General features: G+C 45.9%; 1 protein-coding gene across 3 annotated transcripts in view; it reads right to left on the bottom strand.

Annotated features, from left to right (window-relative positions):
• Positions 1-23,327, bottom strand: part of LOC146833667 (flavin-containing monooxygenase 5-like) — a 249,701-nt gene that overhangs the window by 33,903 nt on the left and 192,471 nt on the right. For all 3 annotated transcript variants that reach the window (XM_085601551.1, XM_085601552.1, XM_085601550.1), the window contains one exon: positions 22,897-22,969. In XM_085601551.1, the coding sequence (XP_085457677.1) occupies positions 22,897-22,969 (73 nt within the window). The remainder of the gene's footprint in view (positions 1-22,896; positions 22,970-23,327) is intronic.

Here is a 23,327-nt window from a genome sequence, read left to right as displayed (position 1 = left end):
CCCTAGCCACCGAATTGGTATAGAGCAACCTCGTCCAGCGCACGAACCCATCCCCCAAGCCAAACTCCTGCAAGACCCTAAACAGATACGGCCACTCCACGCTGTCGAAGGCCTTCTCCATATCAACCGACAGGGTCAAGGCGGCTGGGTAGTCCATGCAGTCCACCTCCATGACCCGCAACAGTCTCCGGATACACGTCGACGTGTTCCGTCGCGGAATGAACCCAGCGTGGTCCGGGTGAATCAGGGTGGACATGTGTGCCAAGAGGCGCGCGGCCAGAATTTTGCTCAGAATCTTATAGTCCACTGTTAGCATGGAGAGCGGACGATAAGCTGTCCTGGCACCCGTGTCCCCTCCTTTTTTCAGGAGCGGTATAATCAACGCTTCTCGTGCAGTGGCGGGCAATTGACCCGCTTTCCAGGCCTCCCTATAGACTGACTGCAACTGTGGGGCAAGCAGGTCCACATAGGCTGCGTAAAACTCCACAGGAAGCCCATCTGTCCCCGGAGTCTTCTTATGCGCCATATGTTTGATCGCCGTCCGAATCTCACCAAGTGAGTTATCACCCCCCAACGCCTCTCTGAAAGTGGGGGCTAGTCTCAGTAATCGGGCTGTGGCCAGGAAGTCCTCCAGTTCCCCGGGGGCCTCCTGCATGGTGTTAGTATAAAGGGCGGTGTAATATGCCAAAAACTGATCATTAATCTCACTCTGAGAGTACACCATAGTCCCCTTCCCGGTGGCCAACGAGAGTATGGGGGAGCCACGCGCAGCCGGATTAGCCAACCAGGCCAGGAGTGACCCGACTTTGTCCCTCTCCGCATGCGCCCTAGTGAGGTACGTCTTATAGTCAAAACAACGGAGCCACTCCACTTGCACCGCCACGTGCTCACGCGCTGCGGCCACCTCTTCATGAGATTGCTCCCCCGAGTGATGTGCCCTTTCCGAATTGCGCAGCGCGGCGTCCGCCCTCTCCACCTCCCCCAAGAGCGCTTTCCGGACCCCGGAGGTGCCCTGCTCCCCATCATGCAAGCCTCACAGTACTTAGCGTTCATCTCGCTCAATGTTTATGGAGTTACCAATTCTGTAAAGTGTAAAAAATACTATCATTCTTTCACTATACCAGATCAGACATTGCACGGATCCCAGAAATACACCCCTACAAAACTGAAAGCGACAAGCTTAGAAAGGACAGGGTTTGGCATGAATATCAAGCATGTAAAAGTTCTTAACAGGATGCAGAGTCTAGTATGTCCAAGGCCTACTGTAAAGGAGGAGTCGATAGCTTAATCTAAAAGGACTTCTTTTAGGGCAAAGCCATCTACGCTCAATTTGGAGATTAAAGTGCTTTTCTTAGGTAGTGGTCAGACGCCTACCTTTCTCACATGCTAAGGTATTATAAATGGAGGGGATTGGAACATAGTCCCAAACCCTTTCATAGATAATTGAGGACATCTTATAAGTTATAACACGTCTCACTACAGAGACAGAAATATCCTGGGCAACTTGATGAATGACCATTCTTTACTGGACTCATGGCAGCTGATCGAACCACCTGCTCTGGAAAACACTTTCATCTCTTGTACACCCTGCATGAGTAGCTGAATAGATTAGTTTTTAGTGTTCTTCTCTTTATTGGCCCGTATCACTAGACTAGAGATAACATGGAAGACCTTGACGATATACAGATTGGGATGACAGCCGGTTAAATTATACCTCCATAGGGACAGTGGTGTCTCAGTGTTCCTAAACACAAACACTCCGCACCTAAACTGAAGTTTAGCCGAAAGTAAAGACATGGATACAAGAAATATTTCAAGTAGTCACGTATCAAAAAATATTTTTTTGTCTAAACAATCTGTTGCAAGGGTTTGAGAAGAGTTGAGGTAGTTTTCTGGCACAGATGATTAGAGACTGGCATGGTCTGAAGGAGGGCGCAGGGACCCCTATTATTCTGTTATAGAGAGTTTGGGTTCTTACTGGATGGGCCTAGATCTCTATTGAAATATTGAAAATTGTTATTCTTGAAGGGACTTGTTATGATTGGTTAAATTAGGCCTTTCATACTTATAGCTAACAGGCTATGGTATGATTGAGTGAAGGCTGGAATCTGTAAAGGAAGGGGTGGGCTGGATGAGTAGTGGGAGGGATGAAAATGTGTAAAGCATGGGGGAAAAGTATGATGAAAGCAATGGAAACATGTGTAGGATGTTTCGAGACCATTACATAGCCATGCATGTAATGTAATTTATCAATATTTAAACCAATATACTAAAGCTGTTTCATAGTAATGAGTCTACTTTGCAACTTATAGTAAATGTATTGAGTATTATGTAAATAGCTGATGATGCCCTCCTGTACATAGGATCTAGCAGTCACTGGAAATTACAAGAGTGTATAAAGTTCTATTTTTGAAGAGCCATTTGTTAGGTGTGTATATACACGTGAAAGGGCTAAATGCAGTCACTTGAAGTAAAGGTATCCAGTGGCTTAGGTGGGCTGGTCCACTGACCTATATATTTTGCTGTAGTACAGTAAGGATTATTTGAGTGACATTTGAACAGACTAATGGCGAAAGTGTTGATTTAGAGCCATTATATATGGATATACTTTTAGATGATAGACTCCACTACCAGCAGAGAGCCCCTCAGAAGATTACAATGGAGAAGGAAAGCTGCAGTTGTGATATACTACCAACAGAGGTCCTCACAAAAAACTGCAGTGATAATGGAAAACTGCATTTGCACTGTACAACAAAGTTCCTCACAGAAGAGTACAGTAGAGACGGTTAGAGCTATACTACTTACGGAGGACATCAGAGAACAGTACAATGTAGATGGAAAACTTGTTGCACTCTGCAACCAACAGAGGTGTTCACAAAGGTGTGTATAATGGAGATGGCAAGCTGCAGTTGCGATATACAACCAATAGAGGTCCTCACAGAAGAGTTCAATGGAAATGGAAAGGTTGTTGCATTATACTACCAACAGAGGTCCTCCTAGAGGAGTACAGTTGCATTGGATCCCTTCCTGGGTTTACACTTACACTTTAGAAGAGCGATTTATACAAAAGGCACACAACTTTGATAAAAAAACATACAGCACTGCTTTGCACTTAGATCCGAGTTTTCCTCAAAAAGGTGCAATAAACAAACATATTAACTTCTGCAAGATCGTCTTTGCATTGGAGTGACTTCCACCATAAACGTCTCTTTTCTTTTTAGGAATTAGGACGTGCACCCCAATGGAGAATGGCAACTGCGCAACTGGTCTGGATGACTCTTAAGATCTTGGAATGTTTGCACACAATGATTGCATGTAACTGCAACACCACTGTACACTGTAGAGCTGTTACAATTCCACAAGTCCCCCTCAAGTTAGAAACAATTGCTTGAAATGTCAGTCAAAAGCTGAGGGAGTGCTTCTTCAATCTAGAAACTTGCATATGCACTCTTGCTACTCTAATGCCCTGTACTCGTTTTTCTAAAGGATAAATAAACACATAAATAAAAATGAAAGCTTGCTGATAGTGATGAGTCAACATTGAAACTTACAATCATTGTTTTGAGTGTTTTGAAAACAGCTGAAGACACCACACTAGAGATAGGGTCCATTACTGATTGTGAAGTACAAGTGTATAAACATTTCTATTTCATGTGTTGATTCAGAGTCTCCATATGTGTATATATTTTTGTGTGGTATATGTTTGGTAAACTTGAGGTTGGCAACACTCTATTAGTAACAGAGGTCCTCGCAGAAGAGTACAATGTAGACAGAAAACGTGTAGCGCACTACTGCGAACAGAGATCTTCACAGAAAAGTACAATGTAGGTGGAGATGGAAAGCTACAGTCTTGCTATACTTTTAGCCAAGGTCCTAACAGAAGACTGCAATGGAGATGGAAAGTTGCAGTTGCACTATACTACCAATCGAGGTCCTCACTGAGGAGAGCAATGGAGATGGAAATCCTGTTGCACTGTACTACCAACCAGTGGCGGCTGGTGACATCTGTAAGTAGTGGGGCGTAAAAGTAGCAAGCGGCACACTGTGGCGGCCGAGCATAACGTATCAAGTGGGGTTCGAGAAAATTTTGAAAAAAGACCGGGCAAATCGTGCATTTTCAATGATATTTCACAAAGCAAGAATGTTAATAAAGCAATTGGGAAAGTGTATCAATTACATCAATAAAGTTTTTTTTACATGTGGAAAAGTTAACTAGACGTGGGATTCGATCATTCATATAATACTCAATATATATATATATATATATATATATATATATATATATATATATATATATATACACACACACACACATACACTGCCAAAACACACACAAACAACATACACATTTGCAGAAAGCAGATCAACAGCTGCATATCCTCTACCGAGAACCCAAAAGACAAAGTAACTACTTTATGTTAAGCGCAGCATGTTCCTCGCACCTAAGAGCAGCAACACACTTTACAGAGAGGATTGTTATTGTAGCAGGGCATCTAAGCCTGCACATAGAACAGTATGGTGTGTGGGTCCAGTTGAGACCGAGTTACTGAAAGCAAGATGTGACTGTGGTAGGGATGCTCCTGAACTATTTTGCACAGGTTTATAGATTGCGAGGTGGACAGCGTAACTTCTAGAGCACATCACAGAAAAATATCCAGATGTGTTTCCTATCATATGGATCAAGAGTCGAGCATTTATTAATATTCCGCACTAGCATATATGTATTGAAATGGCTAGATTTCAAGTAGTTATATATTTTGAAATAAGAAATAATCGATTTGTCAAAATTCACGAAGGACGCATGCGCTGGACCGTTCCTGAATTTCAACTAAAAGTGTATAATGGGACAAATAAAACTCCACGTTGTTACTAGCCAATTCAATAATTGGGTGGGGTCAAGAGGTTTGCTGGATCCATACTTCTAAGTTTCAGCCACGCTTTCTCATACAGAGCCATAGTAATAACTCCTCCTTTTATAACAATAAGTTAAATGCCATCCCTGAAAATTCAGTCCATGGTTTGTGCTGGTATGCATTCTGACTCGCATGAACATCGTACTGCCAACGGAGCCCTTAGTATGTGACGCAGAGGGTCAACTGGGGAGGAATAGCTGGACTTTCATGTCTGCTTTTCAAATATTAGTTTGTAACTCGTACGGTAAAAAATAATTTTTGTACTGAGTTGTCGTCTTAATCCAAAAAAAAAAACCCTAAACATTCTAATAAACTTACTAAACAAGAAAAGAGTCTGGCGCGCTAAGGAGAGCACAGTAACATTTGTTAATGTGGTTTGACTGACAATCAACTTCCCAGTAATGCACACCCAGCCAGATCCTAGTAACCTGCCAACATAGTCCGTATATTTGGCCTTTACAGTCAATCAATAAATCACGTCAATAAAACACTGTCTCACGCAAGTTCCCAGCCTGGTCAAGAATGCTCCTCTCTGCAGTCCGCTATTCAATGAAATTGCCGTTCTCTCCCCAGTGTCTCCCCAACTGACAAACTCAGCTCTGCAAATGGTGCTATTAATTGGAGATGGGAGGGAGTTGTGACTGACATGGGCAGCAGAGGAGTCAGCACACGTCTGGGGGTTCTCTGGTGTTCTTTCCCTTCCTAGCCTAGTACTCTCACCAACCCCGCAAAGTGCACTCCATTGAGCAGATGCTTAATATCGAGCTCCCCCGCCCCCTCAGATTTAAGGACTGTGAGCGCATACCTTGCTCGAGGAGTTTGGTGGAGCACAAGACAGGAACCAGGTCCCACAAGGCGCTGAAAGCGCTTCAGCAATACAGGCTCCACAGACCTTTCAGGAATCAGGCTAGCCCTTCCACATTGCGTATCGGCTGCCGGGCCCGGGTTTCAGTGATTCCAATGGGTGCAGCTAAGGGCCAGCAAAGCAGACACACCAACTATCATTTAACAAAAAATGTGCCATTAAATACGCCTTAATCTAATCGGACTTCATAGATCGAACGTGTGGCTTTTCAGTGAGCAAAAAGCCCAGTATGCTTCCTAAGCTGACCAGTCAAACAAAAACATTTTGCCTCTTAATTTCAATTGATTACTTTCCCCTATTTTACATACTAATTCTCAGACAACCCCTCGTAGAGGCAAAGCTGCAGAGCCCTCACGGGGACTTCTGGTGTTCTCAGCGGCGGCCGGCATGCTCGAGGGAGGGGGTGGGGGCCGCGGGTGGGGAATAATTAAAACAATTAAAAATAAAACATACGTAACGTACCTGAATGTTGGGTACCTCACCGCCTCAGATCCTGGCCGGTCACGCTGTACTGGTGCAGCGGCAGCTAAGGTCCACGTGTTCCTGCTGCAGGAACAGGAAGTAGCCAGCAGGCAGCTTCCCTCCTCATCGCAAGTCAATCACAACGCTGCTATGGCAGCGTTGTGATTGATAGGCGCAGCAGGAGAGCGCCCCAGCCGGGACATTTTCTCTGCATAGAGAAAAAGTGAGTGTGGGCGGTCCTGCGCGAGGGCAGGGGGGAGTGGCTTACCCACACTGTTGTGGGTACTGACTGTTTGGTCGGCTCAGGGCCGATGGCCAAACAGTCAGTATCTACAACAGTGGGTAAGCCACTCCTCCCCTGCCCTCGAGCACGGCCGCCCACCCTCCCGCCCCCAACCAAGCACAGAGACACAGACACTTCTGCTTTCTCGCAATGCGAGAAGGCAGAAACATAAATGGTCGTTTTTACCATATATGTTTCTGCCTTCTCGCACCGCGAGAAAGCAGTGGGGCAACGCCCTAACGCCCTAATGGGGGAGCCGCCACTGCTACCAACAGAGGTCCTTGCAGAAGGGTACAATGAAGATTGGATGCTGTAGTTGCAATACGCTACCAACAGAGGTCATCATAGAAGAGTGCAATAGAGAGGGAAAGCTGCACTGATAATCTACTAGCAGCAGAGGTCCTCACAGAAGAGTATGATGGAGATGAAAAACGTGTTGTGCTATACTACCATCAGGGAGCCTCACAGAAGAGTCCATTGGAAATGGAAAGCTCCATCTGCACGATAGTACCAACAGAGGTCTTCACAGGCGAGTGCAATGAAGATGGAAACCTGCATTGGTGCTGTGCTACCAATAGAGGACCTCATAGAAGAGTGCAAAGCCGCAGCACTCCATGACGAACAGAGGTCCTCACAGAAACGTACAATGGAGATGGAGAGATGCAGCCGCGCTATACTAGAAACAGAAGTCCTAACAGATAAGTGTGATGGAGATGGAAAGCTACAGTTAGACTATACTACCAACAGAGGGCCTCACAATACGATGGAGATGAAAAACTGCAATTAGTCTATACTACCAACAGAGGTCCTCACATTACAATGGAGATGGAAAGCTGCAGTTGCTTTATACTAACAACAGACGTCCTCACAGAACAATACAATAGAGATGGAAAGCTGCAGTTGTGCTGTATTTGCTGTATCACCAACAGAGGTCCTCACATAAGAGTGTACTGGAGATGAAAATCTGCAGTTGTGCTATACTATCAACAGAGACAAAATGCGGCATACGGCTGATTGCAGGTAAGTTACGAAAAAAGAAAAAAAAACGAATTTCGTTGCGCGCGCTGCATTTTTTTTTTTTGTAACTTACCTGCAATCGGCCGTCTGCAGCATTTTGCAACCCCCCACCCTGCCCCTCCTCTGCCCCACATCACTGCCCCGGTAACACGCCCTATACGGGCCGTGGCTGCCTCGATGTATACGTACATTGTGGAGGAGCAAGAAATTCAAAAGGCACACAAATTTGACATGGTGAGAAAATACATAAAAGCACTGCTTTGCACCTACGTTCACATTTTCCTTTTACAAGTGCAACTAAAACATATAATCACTACTGCAAGATCGCATTTGCCATGGACTTCCACTATTAAACTATTCCTTTCTTTTTCAGAATTAGCACATGCATTCCAATGGAAACAGGAAAATCACTAAGCACAACACTATATCTGCAAAGATATAGTGCTGCCCTGTTCTCTCTGTGCTGGTGCACAATCAAGCTGACAGTGCCTCGCACACACAGAATCGTAGACAGGGATTTGCACCACAATTCAGCACCTCCTCCATGCAGGCATAGCGAGGAGAAATTATTTAATTTCTCCTATTCTTTCCAATTTTGCATGTGTGCTGCATTGTACAGCGCACATACAAAGTGAGAAACACCTTAAAGCATACTTCCTGTACCGGAAGAGAACTCTTCTGGCATAACACCTATGCTTCCCAGAACACAGAAACCCTTTCACTATGGTGCAAGAGTGTCTGCACAGGAGCATGGCAGCCAAAAGTGTGCCAGCGCAGGGAGAGAAAGACATGTGCCACATCATAGTAGATATGGTGCTGTTCTGCTCTCTCCCCTTTACACACCACAGCAACTTTGCTTGCTGTGCCGCGTTTGTGACTCCAACATATATCTGGGCCGGGGTTTTGCATCAAGAACCACGAGTGGTTGCATGGGAGCGCCCGTGTACCACCCATTGAACGCCGCTTCGTGCTAAATAATGCAAACAAGAGCTAAGCACTGCTTTGCCTTTTAGGTGACTTTCCAGGGCAAAGCAGGCTTTGCACTGGAAAGTGAATTTCAAATATAGATTTCATGGCAAATCATGTCACATATGTGATGTACGCCCAGCACAAAATATTAGTAAATATACCTAAATTAATATATGTCACTGGAACACCAGTGTATCCGAGAGAAATGTAAGATCTTCAAGCTGCTACAGTTCCTGAAATCGTTAATTTCAAGTCAGACACTGTTGCCTGAAATTTGCATGTACAGTCTTACTACTCTGATGCCTTGTTCTCATTATTCTAAAGAGTAAGTAAATATACCAAAGTTGGTTGATGATGGTGCGTCAACATTGCAACTTGCAATAAATGTTTTGAGTGCTATGGAAACAGTTGATGACGCTATACATGGTCATAGAGACGAGATAATTTTAAACCTACTGCGATCGTAGAACGCTTCTGCTGAAGAGTCGGAAGTACGCTGCATTATTTTTAATATAGGGTGGTTGTGGCTGGGTTGGGCTATCTTTTTAGAAAGTGTGAAATTGAATTTGTGATTTTAATTGTGAAATTGAAAATTGTGATTTCCTGTATCTCCGCAAAGCCCACTTACCCGCAATATAAAATATAACGCTCAAGCACTCGCCTTTTGCGAGATTCACTCACCCTAGAGACACCGGTGGACGCCATTGCTGTTAGCGTTCTAGTCGCCTGCACTATATAAATGCAGGACACGCAAGCGTGCAGCGCGCGCGCGCAGCGGGCGCGCCGGCGGCGCGCCGGAGGCGCGCCAGAGGCAAGCCCGTCTGCGCCCGTCCGCGCCTCGGTCGCGCCTTGCGCCAGAAACGCTGCTCAAAATTGCACCGACAGACTATGCTACTCTAGAGATACCCTTCTTGAACTGGGGAACAGGTCACGGGAGGGACAGCGACAGGCATTATCTTGTGGCTTAATCAACAGCAGGTCACTTATTAAACACCATCAAGACATCTATAACCTGCTGGAAGATTTAGACCTTGACTTGCTGTTCGTTACTGAGACTTGGATTCATGCTGACTCCTCAGTAGAACTCGGGCTAGCTTGCCCCACTGGATATAAGATCATCCAAAAACCTCGTATATCTGGGAGAGGAGGAGGGGTAGGACTAATCTTTAAGGAACAGTGGGACTGTGCTATGCTACCGATTGAAGCCATAGCAGGCTATGAAATTATGGGCTTCTTTATACAGGAGGCAAAGGGGAGAGTGCTATCGGGTATGGTTTGCTACAGACCTCCGGGTGCGGACGCTAATCATCAGGCACTGTTGGATACCATTGTCGCCTTGACTTCCACACACTCCAGAATGCTGCTCTTGGGAGACTTCAACCTCTGGGAAACAGGGAGCTCTGGAAATCATCTACAAGCCCTGATTTACACCGGTGAGAACTGTGGCCTCCATCAGTTGGTTCAACAACCCACACATGTGGGAGGCCACACCCTCTGAAACCGAAGTAATTAGTATTACTCCACTAAACTGGACTGATCACTATTTAATACAGTTCAGGATTAGTATACAAGAGGATAAACGGGTTGTGGACAAACAAGCGCGTTTCAGGTGGGGAAGGGATTGGGCTAAACTCTCCAGGAGAGGAGCATCCTCCTTATTCCCACAGTCCAACTTGTTTGACCCAAAGGCTACACCAGAAGAAAACTATACTAGTTATAGTACTTCCATTAACTCAGTACTAGAAGGACACATACCTAAAAAAAAACTGAGAATGCGTTGTACTCCTTCGGCCCCCTGGTTCAGTGAGGAGCTTAAAGCGTTATGTCTTGTACGCAGACAGACGGAAAGAAGCTGGCGCAAACAGTACCGGGAAGCTGACAGAACAGCCTTAAAAATCATACAACTGCAATACAAGGCAGCCATTAGGGAAGCTAAGGCGAAATTCTATGCCAATTCCATTCTGCAGGCACCCAATGGAACCAGGGCACTCTTCAACATCGTTAGAGACCTCAGTAACCCGGGCTGTATTGCCAGTACTATCCAGCCATCACAAAACTTGTGCAACAAAATTGCTACTTTTTTTGTTGAGAAGGTCAACAATATCGTGGGTGGTTTCGATCAGAATGCTATAGAGCCTTCCACGATTAGCGTAGACATCAGAAGAGAAATTACTCTGAGCCATTTCATCCCCCCTACGGAGGACTCTTTTCATGAGTTAGCGCGGGAGATTTCATCAGGATCACCCTTGGACCCCCTTCCGCACAAGATCTGGAAGGAGCTCGGACCGGCCCTATTTTCAGATCTGTGGCAAATTTGCTGCCAATCTCTGAGTGAAGGCATTGTGCCAAGCAGGTGGAAACAGGCAATGGTCACCCCATTATTGAAAAAACCTTCTCTTGATCCCTCTGTGCCGGCTAATTTCCGCCCAATTTCCCTGTTGCCATTTCAAATTAAGATCTTGGAAAAATTAGTCAGCAAATCCCTGTCCAACTTTTTTGAAGAACATCTGATCTTGGACAGGGACCAGTTTGGCTTTCGGCCTGGGCATGGGACGGAAACTGCCTTGATTACCGTTCTGGACAAACTTCGAATGCGTGCCGACAGTGGATGTTCCTCTGTGTTGGTACTGTTGGACATGTCGGCAGCATTCTACACGGTTAATCACTCAGTGTTGCTGGCAAGGCTAGAAGATATGGGGGTGACAGGTCTCGCCTTGGAATGGCTACGGTCTTATTTGACGGATCGTCAACAGGCAGTGACATTAACACCTTTTGTTTCCTCCTGGACCCCGGTTCGCCATGGAGTACCTCAGGGCTCAGCTATCAGCCCTATACTCTTTAACGCCTATCTGAGACCCCTGATCCTTCTAATAAAATCTTACGGGATCGAGGTGGTTAATTATGCTGACGACATCCAGCTAATGTTCTCCCTGGAGGGAGAACATGCAGTGCCCATGAATTCCTTCCAGGCCTGCATGCAAAAAGTCTCAGAATGGCTGAGAGCCAATTCATTGCAGCTGAATGCCGGGAAAACGGAGTTACTACACTGCTGTGCAGCGAGACTGCCTAAACATCTCTTGGGTGAGTTCCGACTTTTGCCGGAAGACGCCCCGATACTGCCAGTAAAAACAGTCCGTAACCTGGGGGTTATGATGGATGAAGATCTCCAGCTGCAATCCCAGGCGAACAAGACCATAGGCACCTGTATTGCCCTACTTAGAGCTTTGCGCCAAATCCTTCCGCTCCTCCCTATTGAGACTAGATCTCTGGTGGTCCAGAGCGTGATCCTAAGTAGGCTCGATTACTGTAACTCATTGTTCTTGGGTGCCTCTCGGTACACTGTACAGGGTCTGCAAAGAATACAGTCCGCCGCAGCCAAACTGGCCTTGGGAAGACAACGTGACTCCTCAACAACACTGGCATTGAGGGACCTTCACTGGCTCCCGATCAATAAAAGGATCGAGTTTAAATCATTGGTCATGGTGTACAGAGCCCTCCATAAAATTGGTCCTCCTCCTCTGTGCGATAGATTCTCATGGTACGAACCAAAGAGACTTCTTCGGTCCACCAGCCAAAGTCTGGCAGTGGTTACCAAAGTTAAACGCACTAAGACGGGAGGCAGGGCCTTCAGTACGGCGGCAGCCCGCCTTTGGAATCAAATCCCCCAAGATCTACGCCAAGCCACATCATTACTGAGCTTTAGGAAGAATCTTAAAACATGGCTCTTTGGCAGAGATTAGAGTGTAACATTCTTGGCACTACGGCAAACGTTCCTACTGTCTCAGGTTTTCTTCTATAGTCTCTCAGCGCCAGGATGCCCGTAGGGCGACAGACAGCGCTTTAGAAGAACTTTATACAATACAATACAATACTAGCAGTCACTTGGAAATACAAGGTTGTAAAAGGCTCTATTCTTGGCAACTACTTTTTATGTGCATGTCTACCTGTGTAGAGCAACATGCAGTCACTCAAGGTAAAGGTATCCAATGACTGTAGTGGACTGTTTTGTTAACCTATACTGTGAGATGTGATGGGAGGAAGCATTTTTTTGGGTGACATTTGAACATACCAATGGTGAAAGAGTGTTTAATCAAATCTTGTATATGTGTATGTTTTTTTGTATGATAGCTTTGGAAAGTGAGAGGCTGACAAAATAACTAAAACTGTCTTTAATGCAGACATAAAAAGGGGAAAATGTAAAACTGATGGACTGCTACCCAATTTGAATATTTCATAATTTACGGTGCGGACCACCTCCAAGCCTTGGTAGCTGAACAATTTTGACTTGCTGAAAATAGTGACTTGGTACCTCTGCATGTCATCAGGGTCACCCTGAGCTGGACTGACTATCTCATACAGGCTAATGGTGCAAAGTGAGTTAAGCAACTCTTCAAAAGAGCCGAAACCTTTTCCCTGTTTTTTTCAGCTTCATTCCCATAAATGTGCGTCCCCCTCCCTCAGACATACCTGTAGACATTCCTGTAGACATGCCTGAGTCCCCAGATGCTTTCTCATTAATGCATCTTCTCATTCTCCATCTGTTCCAGCAGTCCTTTCCACCTCCTGCTACCTCTAACCTCTCTTCTAAGGTTGGCTCTTTAATTCTGCTCTATTTGGACATTGTTTGAATATTGATGAACATTGTATATCCTTTGCTAGTTTTCCTACTTTCTTAGGCCTCTATTTTCAATCCGCAAATCTAATCATTTACCTCCCTTAGCGATTCAGTGATAAAAGAGGGGACTCAGATACCTTGGAGTGATATTAATTACCAGTAACCACCATTCTCATGCTGTAATAGCTTTCATAGACTCACATGCTTGAATTCCCTGTTAGGCTCTGAATCCACTGTAACAAGTCTTAAAATAGCAGCATGTGCAAACACTTATTGCAGCCTTTCCACCTCATTGTGAAACACCTAGCCACCCACCTTAACAACACTCACCTCTTCGATACTACTCAATCTGGATTACGGCCCAACCACAGTACAGAGAATGCCCTCATCCCCTCCGAAAACTGGATGATTATAGGCTGAGGTGGCACCACGACCCTTATCCTACTGGACCATCTTCCACCTCATCCTTATAGAACAACTGCACTAAGGCATCCAAGGATCTGCACTTCTCTGGATTTTCTCCTTCCTGATAGGCTGCACCCAGTTGGTCAGCCTGGAGCCCTTCCCCTCAGATGCCGTCAACCTCATTAGCCGAGTTTCACAAGGATCCTTGATCAGCCCCATCCAGCATCTACATGACCACTCTCACCAACATCATCCATGTCCATGGAACCAACATCATATTGTATGCTGATAATACCCAGTTCATTCTCTTCCTCTCTGACAAGATGCCAAATACCTGGACCAATTACTCTGCTTGCTTGACCAAAGTCACTAGATGGATGAAAACCAACTGCATCAAGCTCAACACAGACAATCTGGAAGTAGTAATCTGTGGCAAAGACACTTTGCTCTGGTACTCCACCTGGTGGCCTGCCAAACTGAGACCTACACCCCTTCAGGCAATCGACGCAATAAGCCCTCAGAATAATAATTGGCAACCAACTCACTATGACGGGCCAAGTGAATGGAATCTTCATCTCCTGCTTGCATACACTCAAGATGTTCAAGGAGATCTTCAAATGCCTCCCCATGAACACTCATAGAACCCTCACCCAAGCCCTCATCACAATGAAGATGGACTACGGCAATGCACTTTATGCCAGAATCACCACTCAGCTGCTCAGAAGACTCCAGAACATGCAACACTAAGTGGCCATACTCAACCTCCCACCTCACACTCACAGCACCCTTCATCTAAAAAAGCCCCACTGACTCTCAATACACAAACAAGCACTCTTCAAACTCCTCATGCACACATACAAAGCCTTACACAACGTTAGCCCCACACACCTCAACAACTTCCACAAACCTACCAGACAAGTCCCCTCAGCCAGACTCCTACTCACCCACACCCCCTGCATAAACATAACCAGATCCAACGATCGTGCCTTCTACCTCACTCCTAAAGCCTGGAACAACCATACCATGCACATCAGAGCTGCCTCCTCAGTTCTAGAATTCCACAAGAAACTGAAGATCTGACTCTTCAAGAGGGAGGGATTCATGTGAATCTCCACACAGGCTATTGCAGCCCCGATTGCCAAATTTTGAGGCCTCAAAACATAAAATCTGCAGCCCAAAAATGCAAAACATAGCAGTTTTTGTGACAGGCATAAAATGTACCTGTCACAAAAAACTGACAAAGGTGCAGAGCCAGCAAAGCAGCATCAGACCTTGCCGGTGGTAAAGTGAGAGCTGGGAAGAAGAATTCTTGGTGCTAGTGAGAGTAGAGGCCTTACATTAAAAGCTGTGCTCTTTCTGGCACAACCCTTACATCTCATTTCCTAGCCTAAAAGCCCCAGAGCAAAATTCATGGCATTGGAAGGAGCTGTTATTCTAGCTCCCTTCACTCTCCTGACATGGGTTGAGATGGTGGGCTGGGATGGTGCTGCTGGGAAATGGACAGGAAAATGGGGTGTAATGGAGATCAGGTGTCTAAGGCGTGAGAGGGAGGGGGACAAGGAAGGTGTGCCATTGGGTGAGGAGGGGCAGTAGAACGAGTTTCGCAAAGGTAGGAGGAGAACATTTGCCACAGGTGGGGGAGAGGAGCAGGTGAATAGATGAGAAAGGGGGGGGGAGTAGAGCTAGTGGCTACTTGCCAATAAACCCGATTCAGACAGGAGACTCATGTTTTTTTTAAACCAAAAATGGTTTTATTTTGTCTGACTTCTACCTGAAATTGCCTCTGCTTCAATGAAAGTCAATGGGAGGAATACATTCTGCCATTCACAAAAGCAGGTCGCTGTGCCAGCTCCCCCTCGCTGCCTAAGTTTTGTGCTGGTCTTTACTGTTATTTCTTGCCTTTTGCTACTTTAAACTTCTTGCCTGTTTTCTTTGCCTTTTCTCAATTGCAATTCATGCCAGTTATCTTTGTGACTTATGCTTGTGTTATTTTTGGTTATTTGTTGCCTATTTGCTTGTTACTTTCATCATTTGTGCTCAGCGGCACCAGATGCTCGCTTTCCCACCACTCTGGCCTCTAACACTTCCTGCCTCCCAGCACCTATCCCAGGGCCTACTTAAAGCAGGCCAGAGTGCGCCCACACTGCCAGTGCACCAAAGGCGCACCTGGACCTTGCCAAGCACCAGGAACCCTGGATCTCCCACCACCCACAGCTACTCCGGCAGCAGGCATAGGTTCCTGGACCCCAGACGCCACAAAAGCAACTGCTGCCGCACATCTCCATGCTCAACAGCAGGGCCTTCGCTTGCTGCCACTGTCTCTTCTCCTGCAACACCGAAGCACCTGCACATGCAACCACCACCAACCACGACTTTGCCTGGACTACACCACTGCCTCCTGCTCAATGCCCGATCGCTCTGCAAACATGCCACCGAGATCTGAGATACCATCACCTCCCCCACCGATGATGCCATCTTCCTCACAGAAACCTGGCTCAACCTGGCATCCTCATCTTTCATCGCTGCAGCCACACACAGTGGCTGCAGGATTGCACACCGGGATCACATCAACAAACATGGAAGTGTAATCGCCATTATCCACAAAGAAAACATCCATTGCACCACCACTGAGGACATCACCACCCCGATAATGGAACACCTCAACTTCCAATGCAAAACAGACAGAAAGACCACCATCAGAGGCACCCTCGCCTACAGACTCTCAGGACCATGCCAGGGCTTCTGGGACGCCATCCACAAATTCATTGCACCATAAACGATCAACACCGAACTCTACATCTTCCTCAATGGCCTCAACTTTCACCTAGACAACCCCTACGACACCAACACAGTCAACCTCCTCAAAAGCATGAACAATATCGGCCTCACCTAACTAGCCACCTACTCCACGTACAAAGCAGGACATAAGTTCAACCCTATTTTTACAGCCAGCAACAGAGTGAAGTACAGCTATGTCACCGATTTCACCTGGACGTTCCACTCAATTGTCCACTTCACCATCATAGTAGCCCCCAACACCGCTACCAATCTGCCCAGCACCACACACCACAGCTGGAACAAAGTATCCAGAGGCCAATAGACCAACGCCCTCATCACCTCCCAGACTGACCTTTCCACTAGGCCTGGGCGTAGTTCGCGGAGTTTCGCTACACGGAACTTCGCAAAGTGAAACAAAATCTCCACGAAGTTCCGCGAGTGGCAGAGTGCAGTGCTAACTTCAGTTTGTGCTGGTATTCCTGCCGCTCAGGTAGATATTCTACCCGAGCGAAAGCTCGCGCTCGCAAACTTACCATTCACGAGCGGGGAAAAAACCCTGCTGCACATCGCGAAGCGGAGTTTTCTGCAGTCCGTGAGCTCCGCGGAGTGAGGAGTGCAGAAAACTCAGTGAATGGAGCGAAGTTCACCGCCCAGGCCTACTCTCCACCAACCTTGATCTGGCTGTCAAGAACTTCATCACCTGGATTACTGACTGCGCCAACAGAGTCACCCCCATGAAACACACCAAGCTCAAGAGACCCATCAATCATGCCAGTTGGCACACATTGGAACTGAGAACTACAAAACAAAAATGCAAGCAACTAGAAAGGCAATGGCACACCAGCAATAAGCCACAGACCGCACTGCCTCCAAGACATCACTCCACTACCATGAACTCTTGAAAGAGACAAAAAAGAACTCCCTAGCTGACTGTATCAAAGCCAGCTCCAACCACAGCGAAGAACTTTTGAGCGTCTTCTAGGAGTTTCTCCAACCCTTTCCCGAGATCTCTGCGACACCCTGGCGGACTTTCTCCATGACAAGATCTCCACCATCTACAAACACTTCAAATTTCACCTACCGCCACTGACATTCTCAGCCTCCTCACCCCCACTGGTGCAAGCTCTGACCTCCAAATTATCGCTTGGGACCATCTCACCACATAGAGTACCACAACCATCATACACTCCATCCACTCAGGAGCACCCACAGACCCCTGTCCCCACCACGCATTCAACCTTGGACACAAGACTATCAGCAACGAGCTCACCACCATCTTCAAAACATCCATCACCTTGGCCACCTTCCCAGAAAAATGGAAACATGCTGTCCTCAAACCACTCCTCAAGAAACAGTTAGCCGACCCTAACAATCTCAAGAACTACCGACCCATCTCTCTGCTCCCCTTTCCCACTATGGTTCTCGAAATGCCATCAACCTTCATCTCATGGAATACCTGGAGAACAGCGACCTTCTGGACCCATACCGATCTGGATTCTGCACTAACTGCAACCCAAAAGGGCCCTGATCACAGCCACTGATGAAATTAGATCCCTCCTAGACCATGGAGAAACAGCCACCCTAATCTTCTTCGACCCCTCAGTAGCATTTTAAACCGTGTCCAACCATACCCTGATCAAAAGGCAGCATCAGTAAAGAATCCAAGAGGACGCCCTCAAATGGATTGCATCCTTCCTCACCGGGAGAACCCAGAGAATCTGCCTTACACCTTTTATTTCGGAACCCAAGAACATCATCTTCGGTCTCCCTCAAGACTCTGTACAATATCTACATGACCCCCCCCCCCCCCCAGTCAACATGTTTAGAACCCATGGACTGAACATCATATTCTACGCAGACAAAACCCAGATCATCTTCTTACTATCTGAAGACTCATCTACCACGAGGACAAACATATGCCTGTGCATGACCAGTGTCGCCAAATGGATGCAAAACAACTGCCTTAAACTCGACTAAAACAAAACAGAAGGACTGATCTTCAGGAACAAAGCCTCCTGTTGGAACAACTCCTGGTGCAGTGCCGAACTAGGATGCTCACCCACTCCTACAGACCACACCCGGAGCCTCAGCATCATCCTGGACATTAAGCTCACCATGAAAAACGAGATCAATGCAATCACTTCAGCCTGCTTCCTCACTGTTCACATGCTACGAAAGATCTTCAAATGGCTCCCAGTCAGCACCAGGTGCACAGCTACTCAAGCCCTCACCCCCAGCTGCCTGGACTATGGCAACACATACTATGCAGGAATTACCACACACCACCTGACAAGACCATACAGAAATCCATGGCCCAACTCATCCTCCATCTCCCCAGATGGACCCACATCACCCCACACCTCAAGAAACTCCACTGGCTCCTTGTCCACAAGAGATGTCAATTCAAGATGCTGACCCACACCTACAAAGCCCTGCACAATCAAAGATCAGCATACACCAACCACGGCCTGAGCTTCCACCAACCCTCCAAAAACCTGTGCTCCGCCTCCCTCTCATTTGCCCATACCCCTCGCATCCATTGAAGCAAAATTGGAAGTCACTTCTTCTCCTAACTTGCAGCCCAGTCCTAGAACAGCCTCCCCTTCCACCTCCAGACTTAACCCTCCCGTGAGGAATTCAGACAGCAACTCAAGACCTAAATGTTGAACTGATTCTTTCCAACCAGCTTGGCTTTCATTGACAGAATTGCCACGCTCTAGAAATCCGAACTGATTGATGATTGATTGATTTTACCGATATTTCTTTTTAAACCTCCCACTTTCCTCTTTTAAAATGTTGGCATTTATGCTAGTGCCAGAGGGGGAGAGAGGGGCAGAAGAACAGGTGTCACAGGGTGGAGAGGGACGTCAAAATGGCAGCCAAGGGAAGCAAAGATGTTTACATACCAACTGAGTTGCATGGCTAGTTTACATATCAGCTGAGTCTCGATCTACAGCAATGTCTTCCTCCTGGCTGTGCTTCAATGAAGTAGGCACTGCCTGCAAAGTATGCTTGTAGTGGTGTCAGAGGCCAGACAGAGCAATAGAGAAATTAATAAAACAGCTCTCTACTGATCATAGCGTTTTATTAGTCCAACTGTATTAAAGAGTCAATAAAAGGAGGGTTCTTCCACACGCTTGAATTTGCTGGGGCTTTTGTAAAAAGAATTTGGATTTTAACAAAAGTCCAGATTTCACATTATTACAAATCAACACACCCTGAATGGTCAGTAGAAAAGGAATCAAACCTCTAGTTACAAGTGAGTATTTTTCAGTTCTCCACCACTGGATCTTTCACAGACTCACTTGCTTACATTCTTATGGCTAAAGGTTGTACACTACTGCTTATCCCACATTTCTTCCCAATCTAGGCTGCAGATCAAGGCAGTAGTGTTTCGAGAAGGATCACCTTTTACGTTCCTGCCTTGCAAATGCCAACTGACTGGGCACCAGTGAAGAGGGCAGCAGTTGCAGCCAAGCCTTTATTAAAGTGTTTTCAAACTCCACTTGGCAAAAGACTGCTAGGATTCACATGTGATGGTGAAGGACAGGTCATAATACATATGGATAGCCCCTGTTTGGACAAGACCTGGCTTTTATTTTTGTTCCTAAGCCATACAATCAGCTTATTTGTAGGTCTAAAGTATTTGTTTCTGTCGAGGAACTGAATGCAATACTCTGTTGACAATGAAAGAAGATTGTAATGAAAGTGCTGGCAGAACAATCCAAAGTGAAGGAAGTCAGCCCTTTATAAATTCATTTTGGGTTTGTTCTCATGGATAATCTATTCTTAAAGAAATGAGTTACAGCGCTGACACTTGTAAGGAGGACTGCATTCAGCCAACCATCAGTACCTCACTGACCTAGCATGCTTTGGATCAGTGCAGGAAAGGACACCATGCTGCACAAAAACAATCCTCAGAGGCTTTTTTTGATTTTCATGTGTGCCGCAGAATACAGCACACATAGAAAGAGGAAAAACGAGGTGAACTAAACATGTGTTTCCTTGGTATGCCTCCCTTGGATGGCGTAGCTTTTTAACGCATTGCCAGATGTGCCACTCATGGGGAATCTGGGATTGTGCTACAATCTATGAGTGGATGGATGCTTGTGAACACCCATGCTCCACCCATGGAATACCTCCCTGGCGCAGAGTAATGCAAGGCCGCGACTTGCACTGCCTTATGTAGCACCAGATTTACCAAGCACCAAAGGGCCATGCAACACTATCATCAAACTGTCCCTGGGTCTTCATCCAGTGGGCTATTTCAGTCATGCTGGCATTGAAGTTGATCCGGGTACTGGGTGTCTTCTCCATGATGGAGAGAATGGGTTTTGTTTTATCAGAGTAAGAGAGGGCATTGACATTGTGACAGTATATGATGCTGGCTAAAGGCATCATGTATGTGTTGAAGAGGGTTTAGTCCATGTGGACCTCTGCAAATGAGGACACCACCATCTGCATGTCAACAACAAACAGTTGTTTTTCTGGGTTGAAGCAAACAGGTCCTGTGGCAGGGTAGGGATGTCTGCATTGTGTGCTAATGGCATTCGCCCACTCCCTGCTGGTGCCTGGTATGTGTTCAACTAACAAAGCTATGATGTGCTACGATGTCTTTCATTGCCCTTTGCCAGAGATGCTAAACCTCTTGTGACAGTTTTGGAGATTTCATTACCACCCTGCTTGCTTATAACAGAATGTTGTCCTACTGTCTATTTAAGTATGGACATGAACATTTCCGACAAAAAAAATAGGTTTTGAAGACAAGTTTTATGGTGCATAGCTCTAGTAGATTGATATGTAGAGCGGCCTCCTGAGGTGCTCAAATGCCGTTTATGAAGAATTTTTGCATGTGGGCCCCTTTCACAGGCATCTGTCATGAGGAAATACTGAGGTTCCAATGAATGGCGGGACTGGACCATCAAGATGTTGGGTTGAGGTGCATTCTCCTGAGAGTACGGAGGGTGTGCTTCACTAAGATTTCATTTGAGAGTGAAGGTGCAAATACTTGTGGATTTACAAGGGCACCATCCATCTGAACTGGGAAAAGTGTACGTCACAGTGGTTTTGGTTGTTATAATCTGTTGAAATTTTCAGAGGTGGGCTTTTGTGAGAAAAAGGTAAATCTGTACCTGCTCGGGAGCAATGCGGTAGGAATATATAGGTCTGCAGTCCACTGGAGAAGCAGAGGAACACATTAGAGGCAATAGGGAAGGCTGCTAACTTTTTTGATTTGGCAAATAAAACAAAAAAGTCATAGCCAAGAATACACCTAAATAAAATAAGGTTTCAAATACAGTATGCTCAAGGAGTGACTTAATTTCTGTTGATCCTTGCCTTTTGGGCCCAAGACTGGTTTAGTTCTCTCCATCCAACTTAGAAATTGATATTTTCCCCCAGAGGTGTCCAAATCGATCTGTGGGCTTGTCTGAGTTCCTTAAGTTTATCAAAACTGTAGATATCCAACAGCTCCTCCTTCCACGAATCAACACAGGGTTGGGTTGGAGTCTTCAAGCGCCTAGCTACATGTAGAAGCCCAACTACAATTGCTACAAAAGTAATCGTACATTACATGAATCTATTAAGTCCCAGGTATATTAACATTGTGTCGGTTCAAACTTGGTAGTCCTTAGCAGTAGTTCCTGCTATGGGGCAGCATTAGTCAGGCTTGGGGGAGATAAACAACTAAAGAAAAAAAAAGTAATCGGAAAAAAACCATAAACCTTCCTGCCAGCCTCTGCTTCTTCTCCGTTCCTCTTCTTCTTCGGTCCATGCAGGCAGCAGGAAAAGGAAGCACGAGGCTTCCACACTCCCCTAGCCAATTACGACGCTGCTAATTGCAACATCGCAATTGGTCTGAGTGCTGTGGTTCGGTGCTCAGATGGGGACTGGGAGCCTGGGCATGTTCTTCACCCAGGCTGTGCAACTCAGCCAAGTGGAGAACAAGTCAAGTGTGCATGACGGTTTGGACGGCCAAACCATCATGCACACTTAGAGAGTACCCACCACTCCTCCCCCTGCTCTGTGGGCAGTCCAGCCCGCCCCACCCTTACAGAGGAGTACTGAAAAATAAATGATTAGAACATGCTGTTATTATCATTTTATTTTTCCTATGGGGCAGCTCCTCCACCTTAGCAGAGGAGACACGCCTGTTTAACAGTGAAAAGGGTAGACTACTATTCCATCAGATGATCCTGCCCCCTGACAGTTGGGGATGAAGCAAGCACTTGAGATGTGGGCAGTGAGAAGTTCTTCTGTGTTGAGATGTAGCAGACCATCAGTCATTGACAAGACTCAGCTCCTTAGGAGCTGGGGTGGCTGCCATCCCATGTGAACAGAGGGAAGGGTGTCATTCCTCGAGAGCCAGGTTTTTGTTATTCCCTGCCAATAATATTGGGTGCCTTCCCTTGAAAGTAAATTTGTGTTGCAATTTATTGAGAGCAGGGTTGGGTGCCGTGCCTTTGGAGATAAGAAAAGTATAAACATGTGGTCGTTTGGTGAGCGGGTAAGCTTGATATATTTATTTGGGGTGCTGAGGGAAGAATACAAAATAAAGGAAGACAACTGAAAGAAATGTATGGTACCGTACCGTTTTTCCAATGCTTCTTTCTTCATTGCAATATCCGCCTCCATCTCATCTACCGAAGGTAGCTTGTTTAACCCTAGAAGAGAAGTGATTCTGTGGTAAGTAGGGGTGCCATACAAGCTACAAGAACGTCAAAACATTCGCTGTGGTGAGGGATAACATTAGTTGTGATGAAATTCACTGGGGGCCGATTCACAAAGTTAAAGTCAAACCAAAGTCTACCTTAGACGGAAAGTCTAACTTTACTAATTTTTGGTATTCAGAAAGGTAAGTCACTGCTAGCAATTTTACTAAAGTTACTACTAGTAGTAAGTTTACAAGTAGTACAGTTATTAGAGGTAACTAAGTTACTTCCAGTAACTTTACTAAAGTTACTGCTACTACTAAGTTTACAAGTAGTAAAGATATCAGTAGTAACTTACCTTTGTGAATAG

Source organism: Triturus cristatus, chromosome 4_2 (assembly GCF_964204655.1).
Source record: "Triturus cristatus chromosome 4_2, aTriCri1.1, whole genome shotgun sequence".
NCBI lineage: Eukaryota > Metazoa > Chordata > Amphibia > Caudata > Salamandridae > Triturus > Triturus cristatus.
This window is presented reverse-complemented; position numbering and strand designations above follow the sequence as displayed.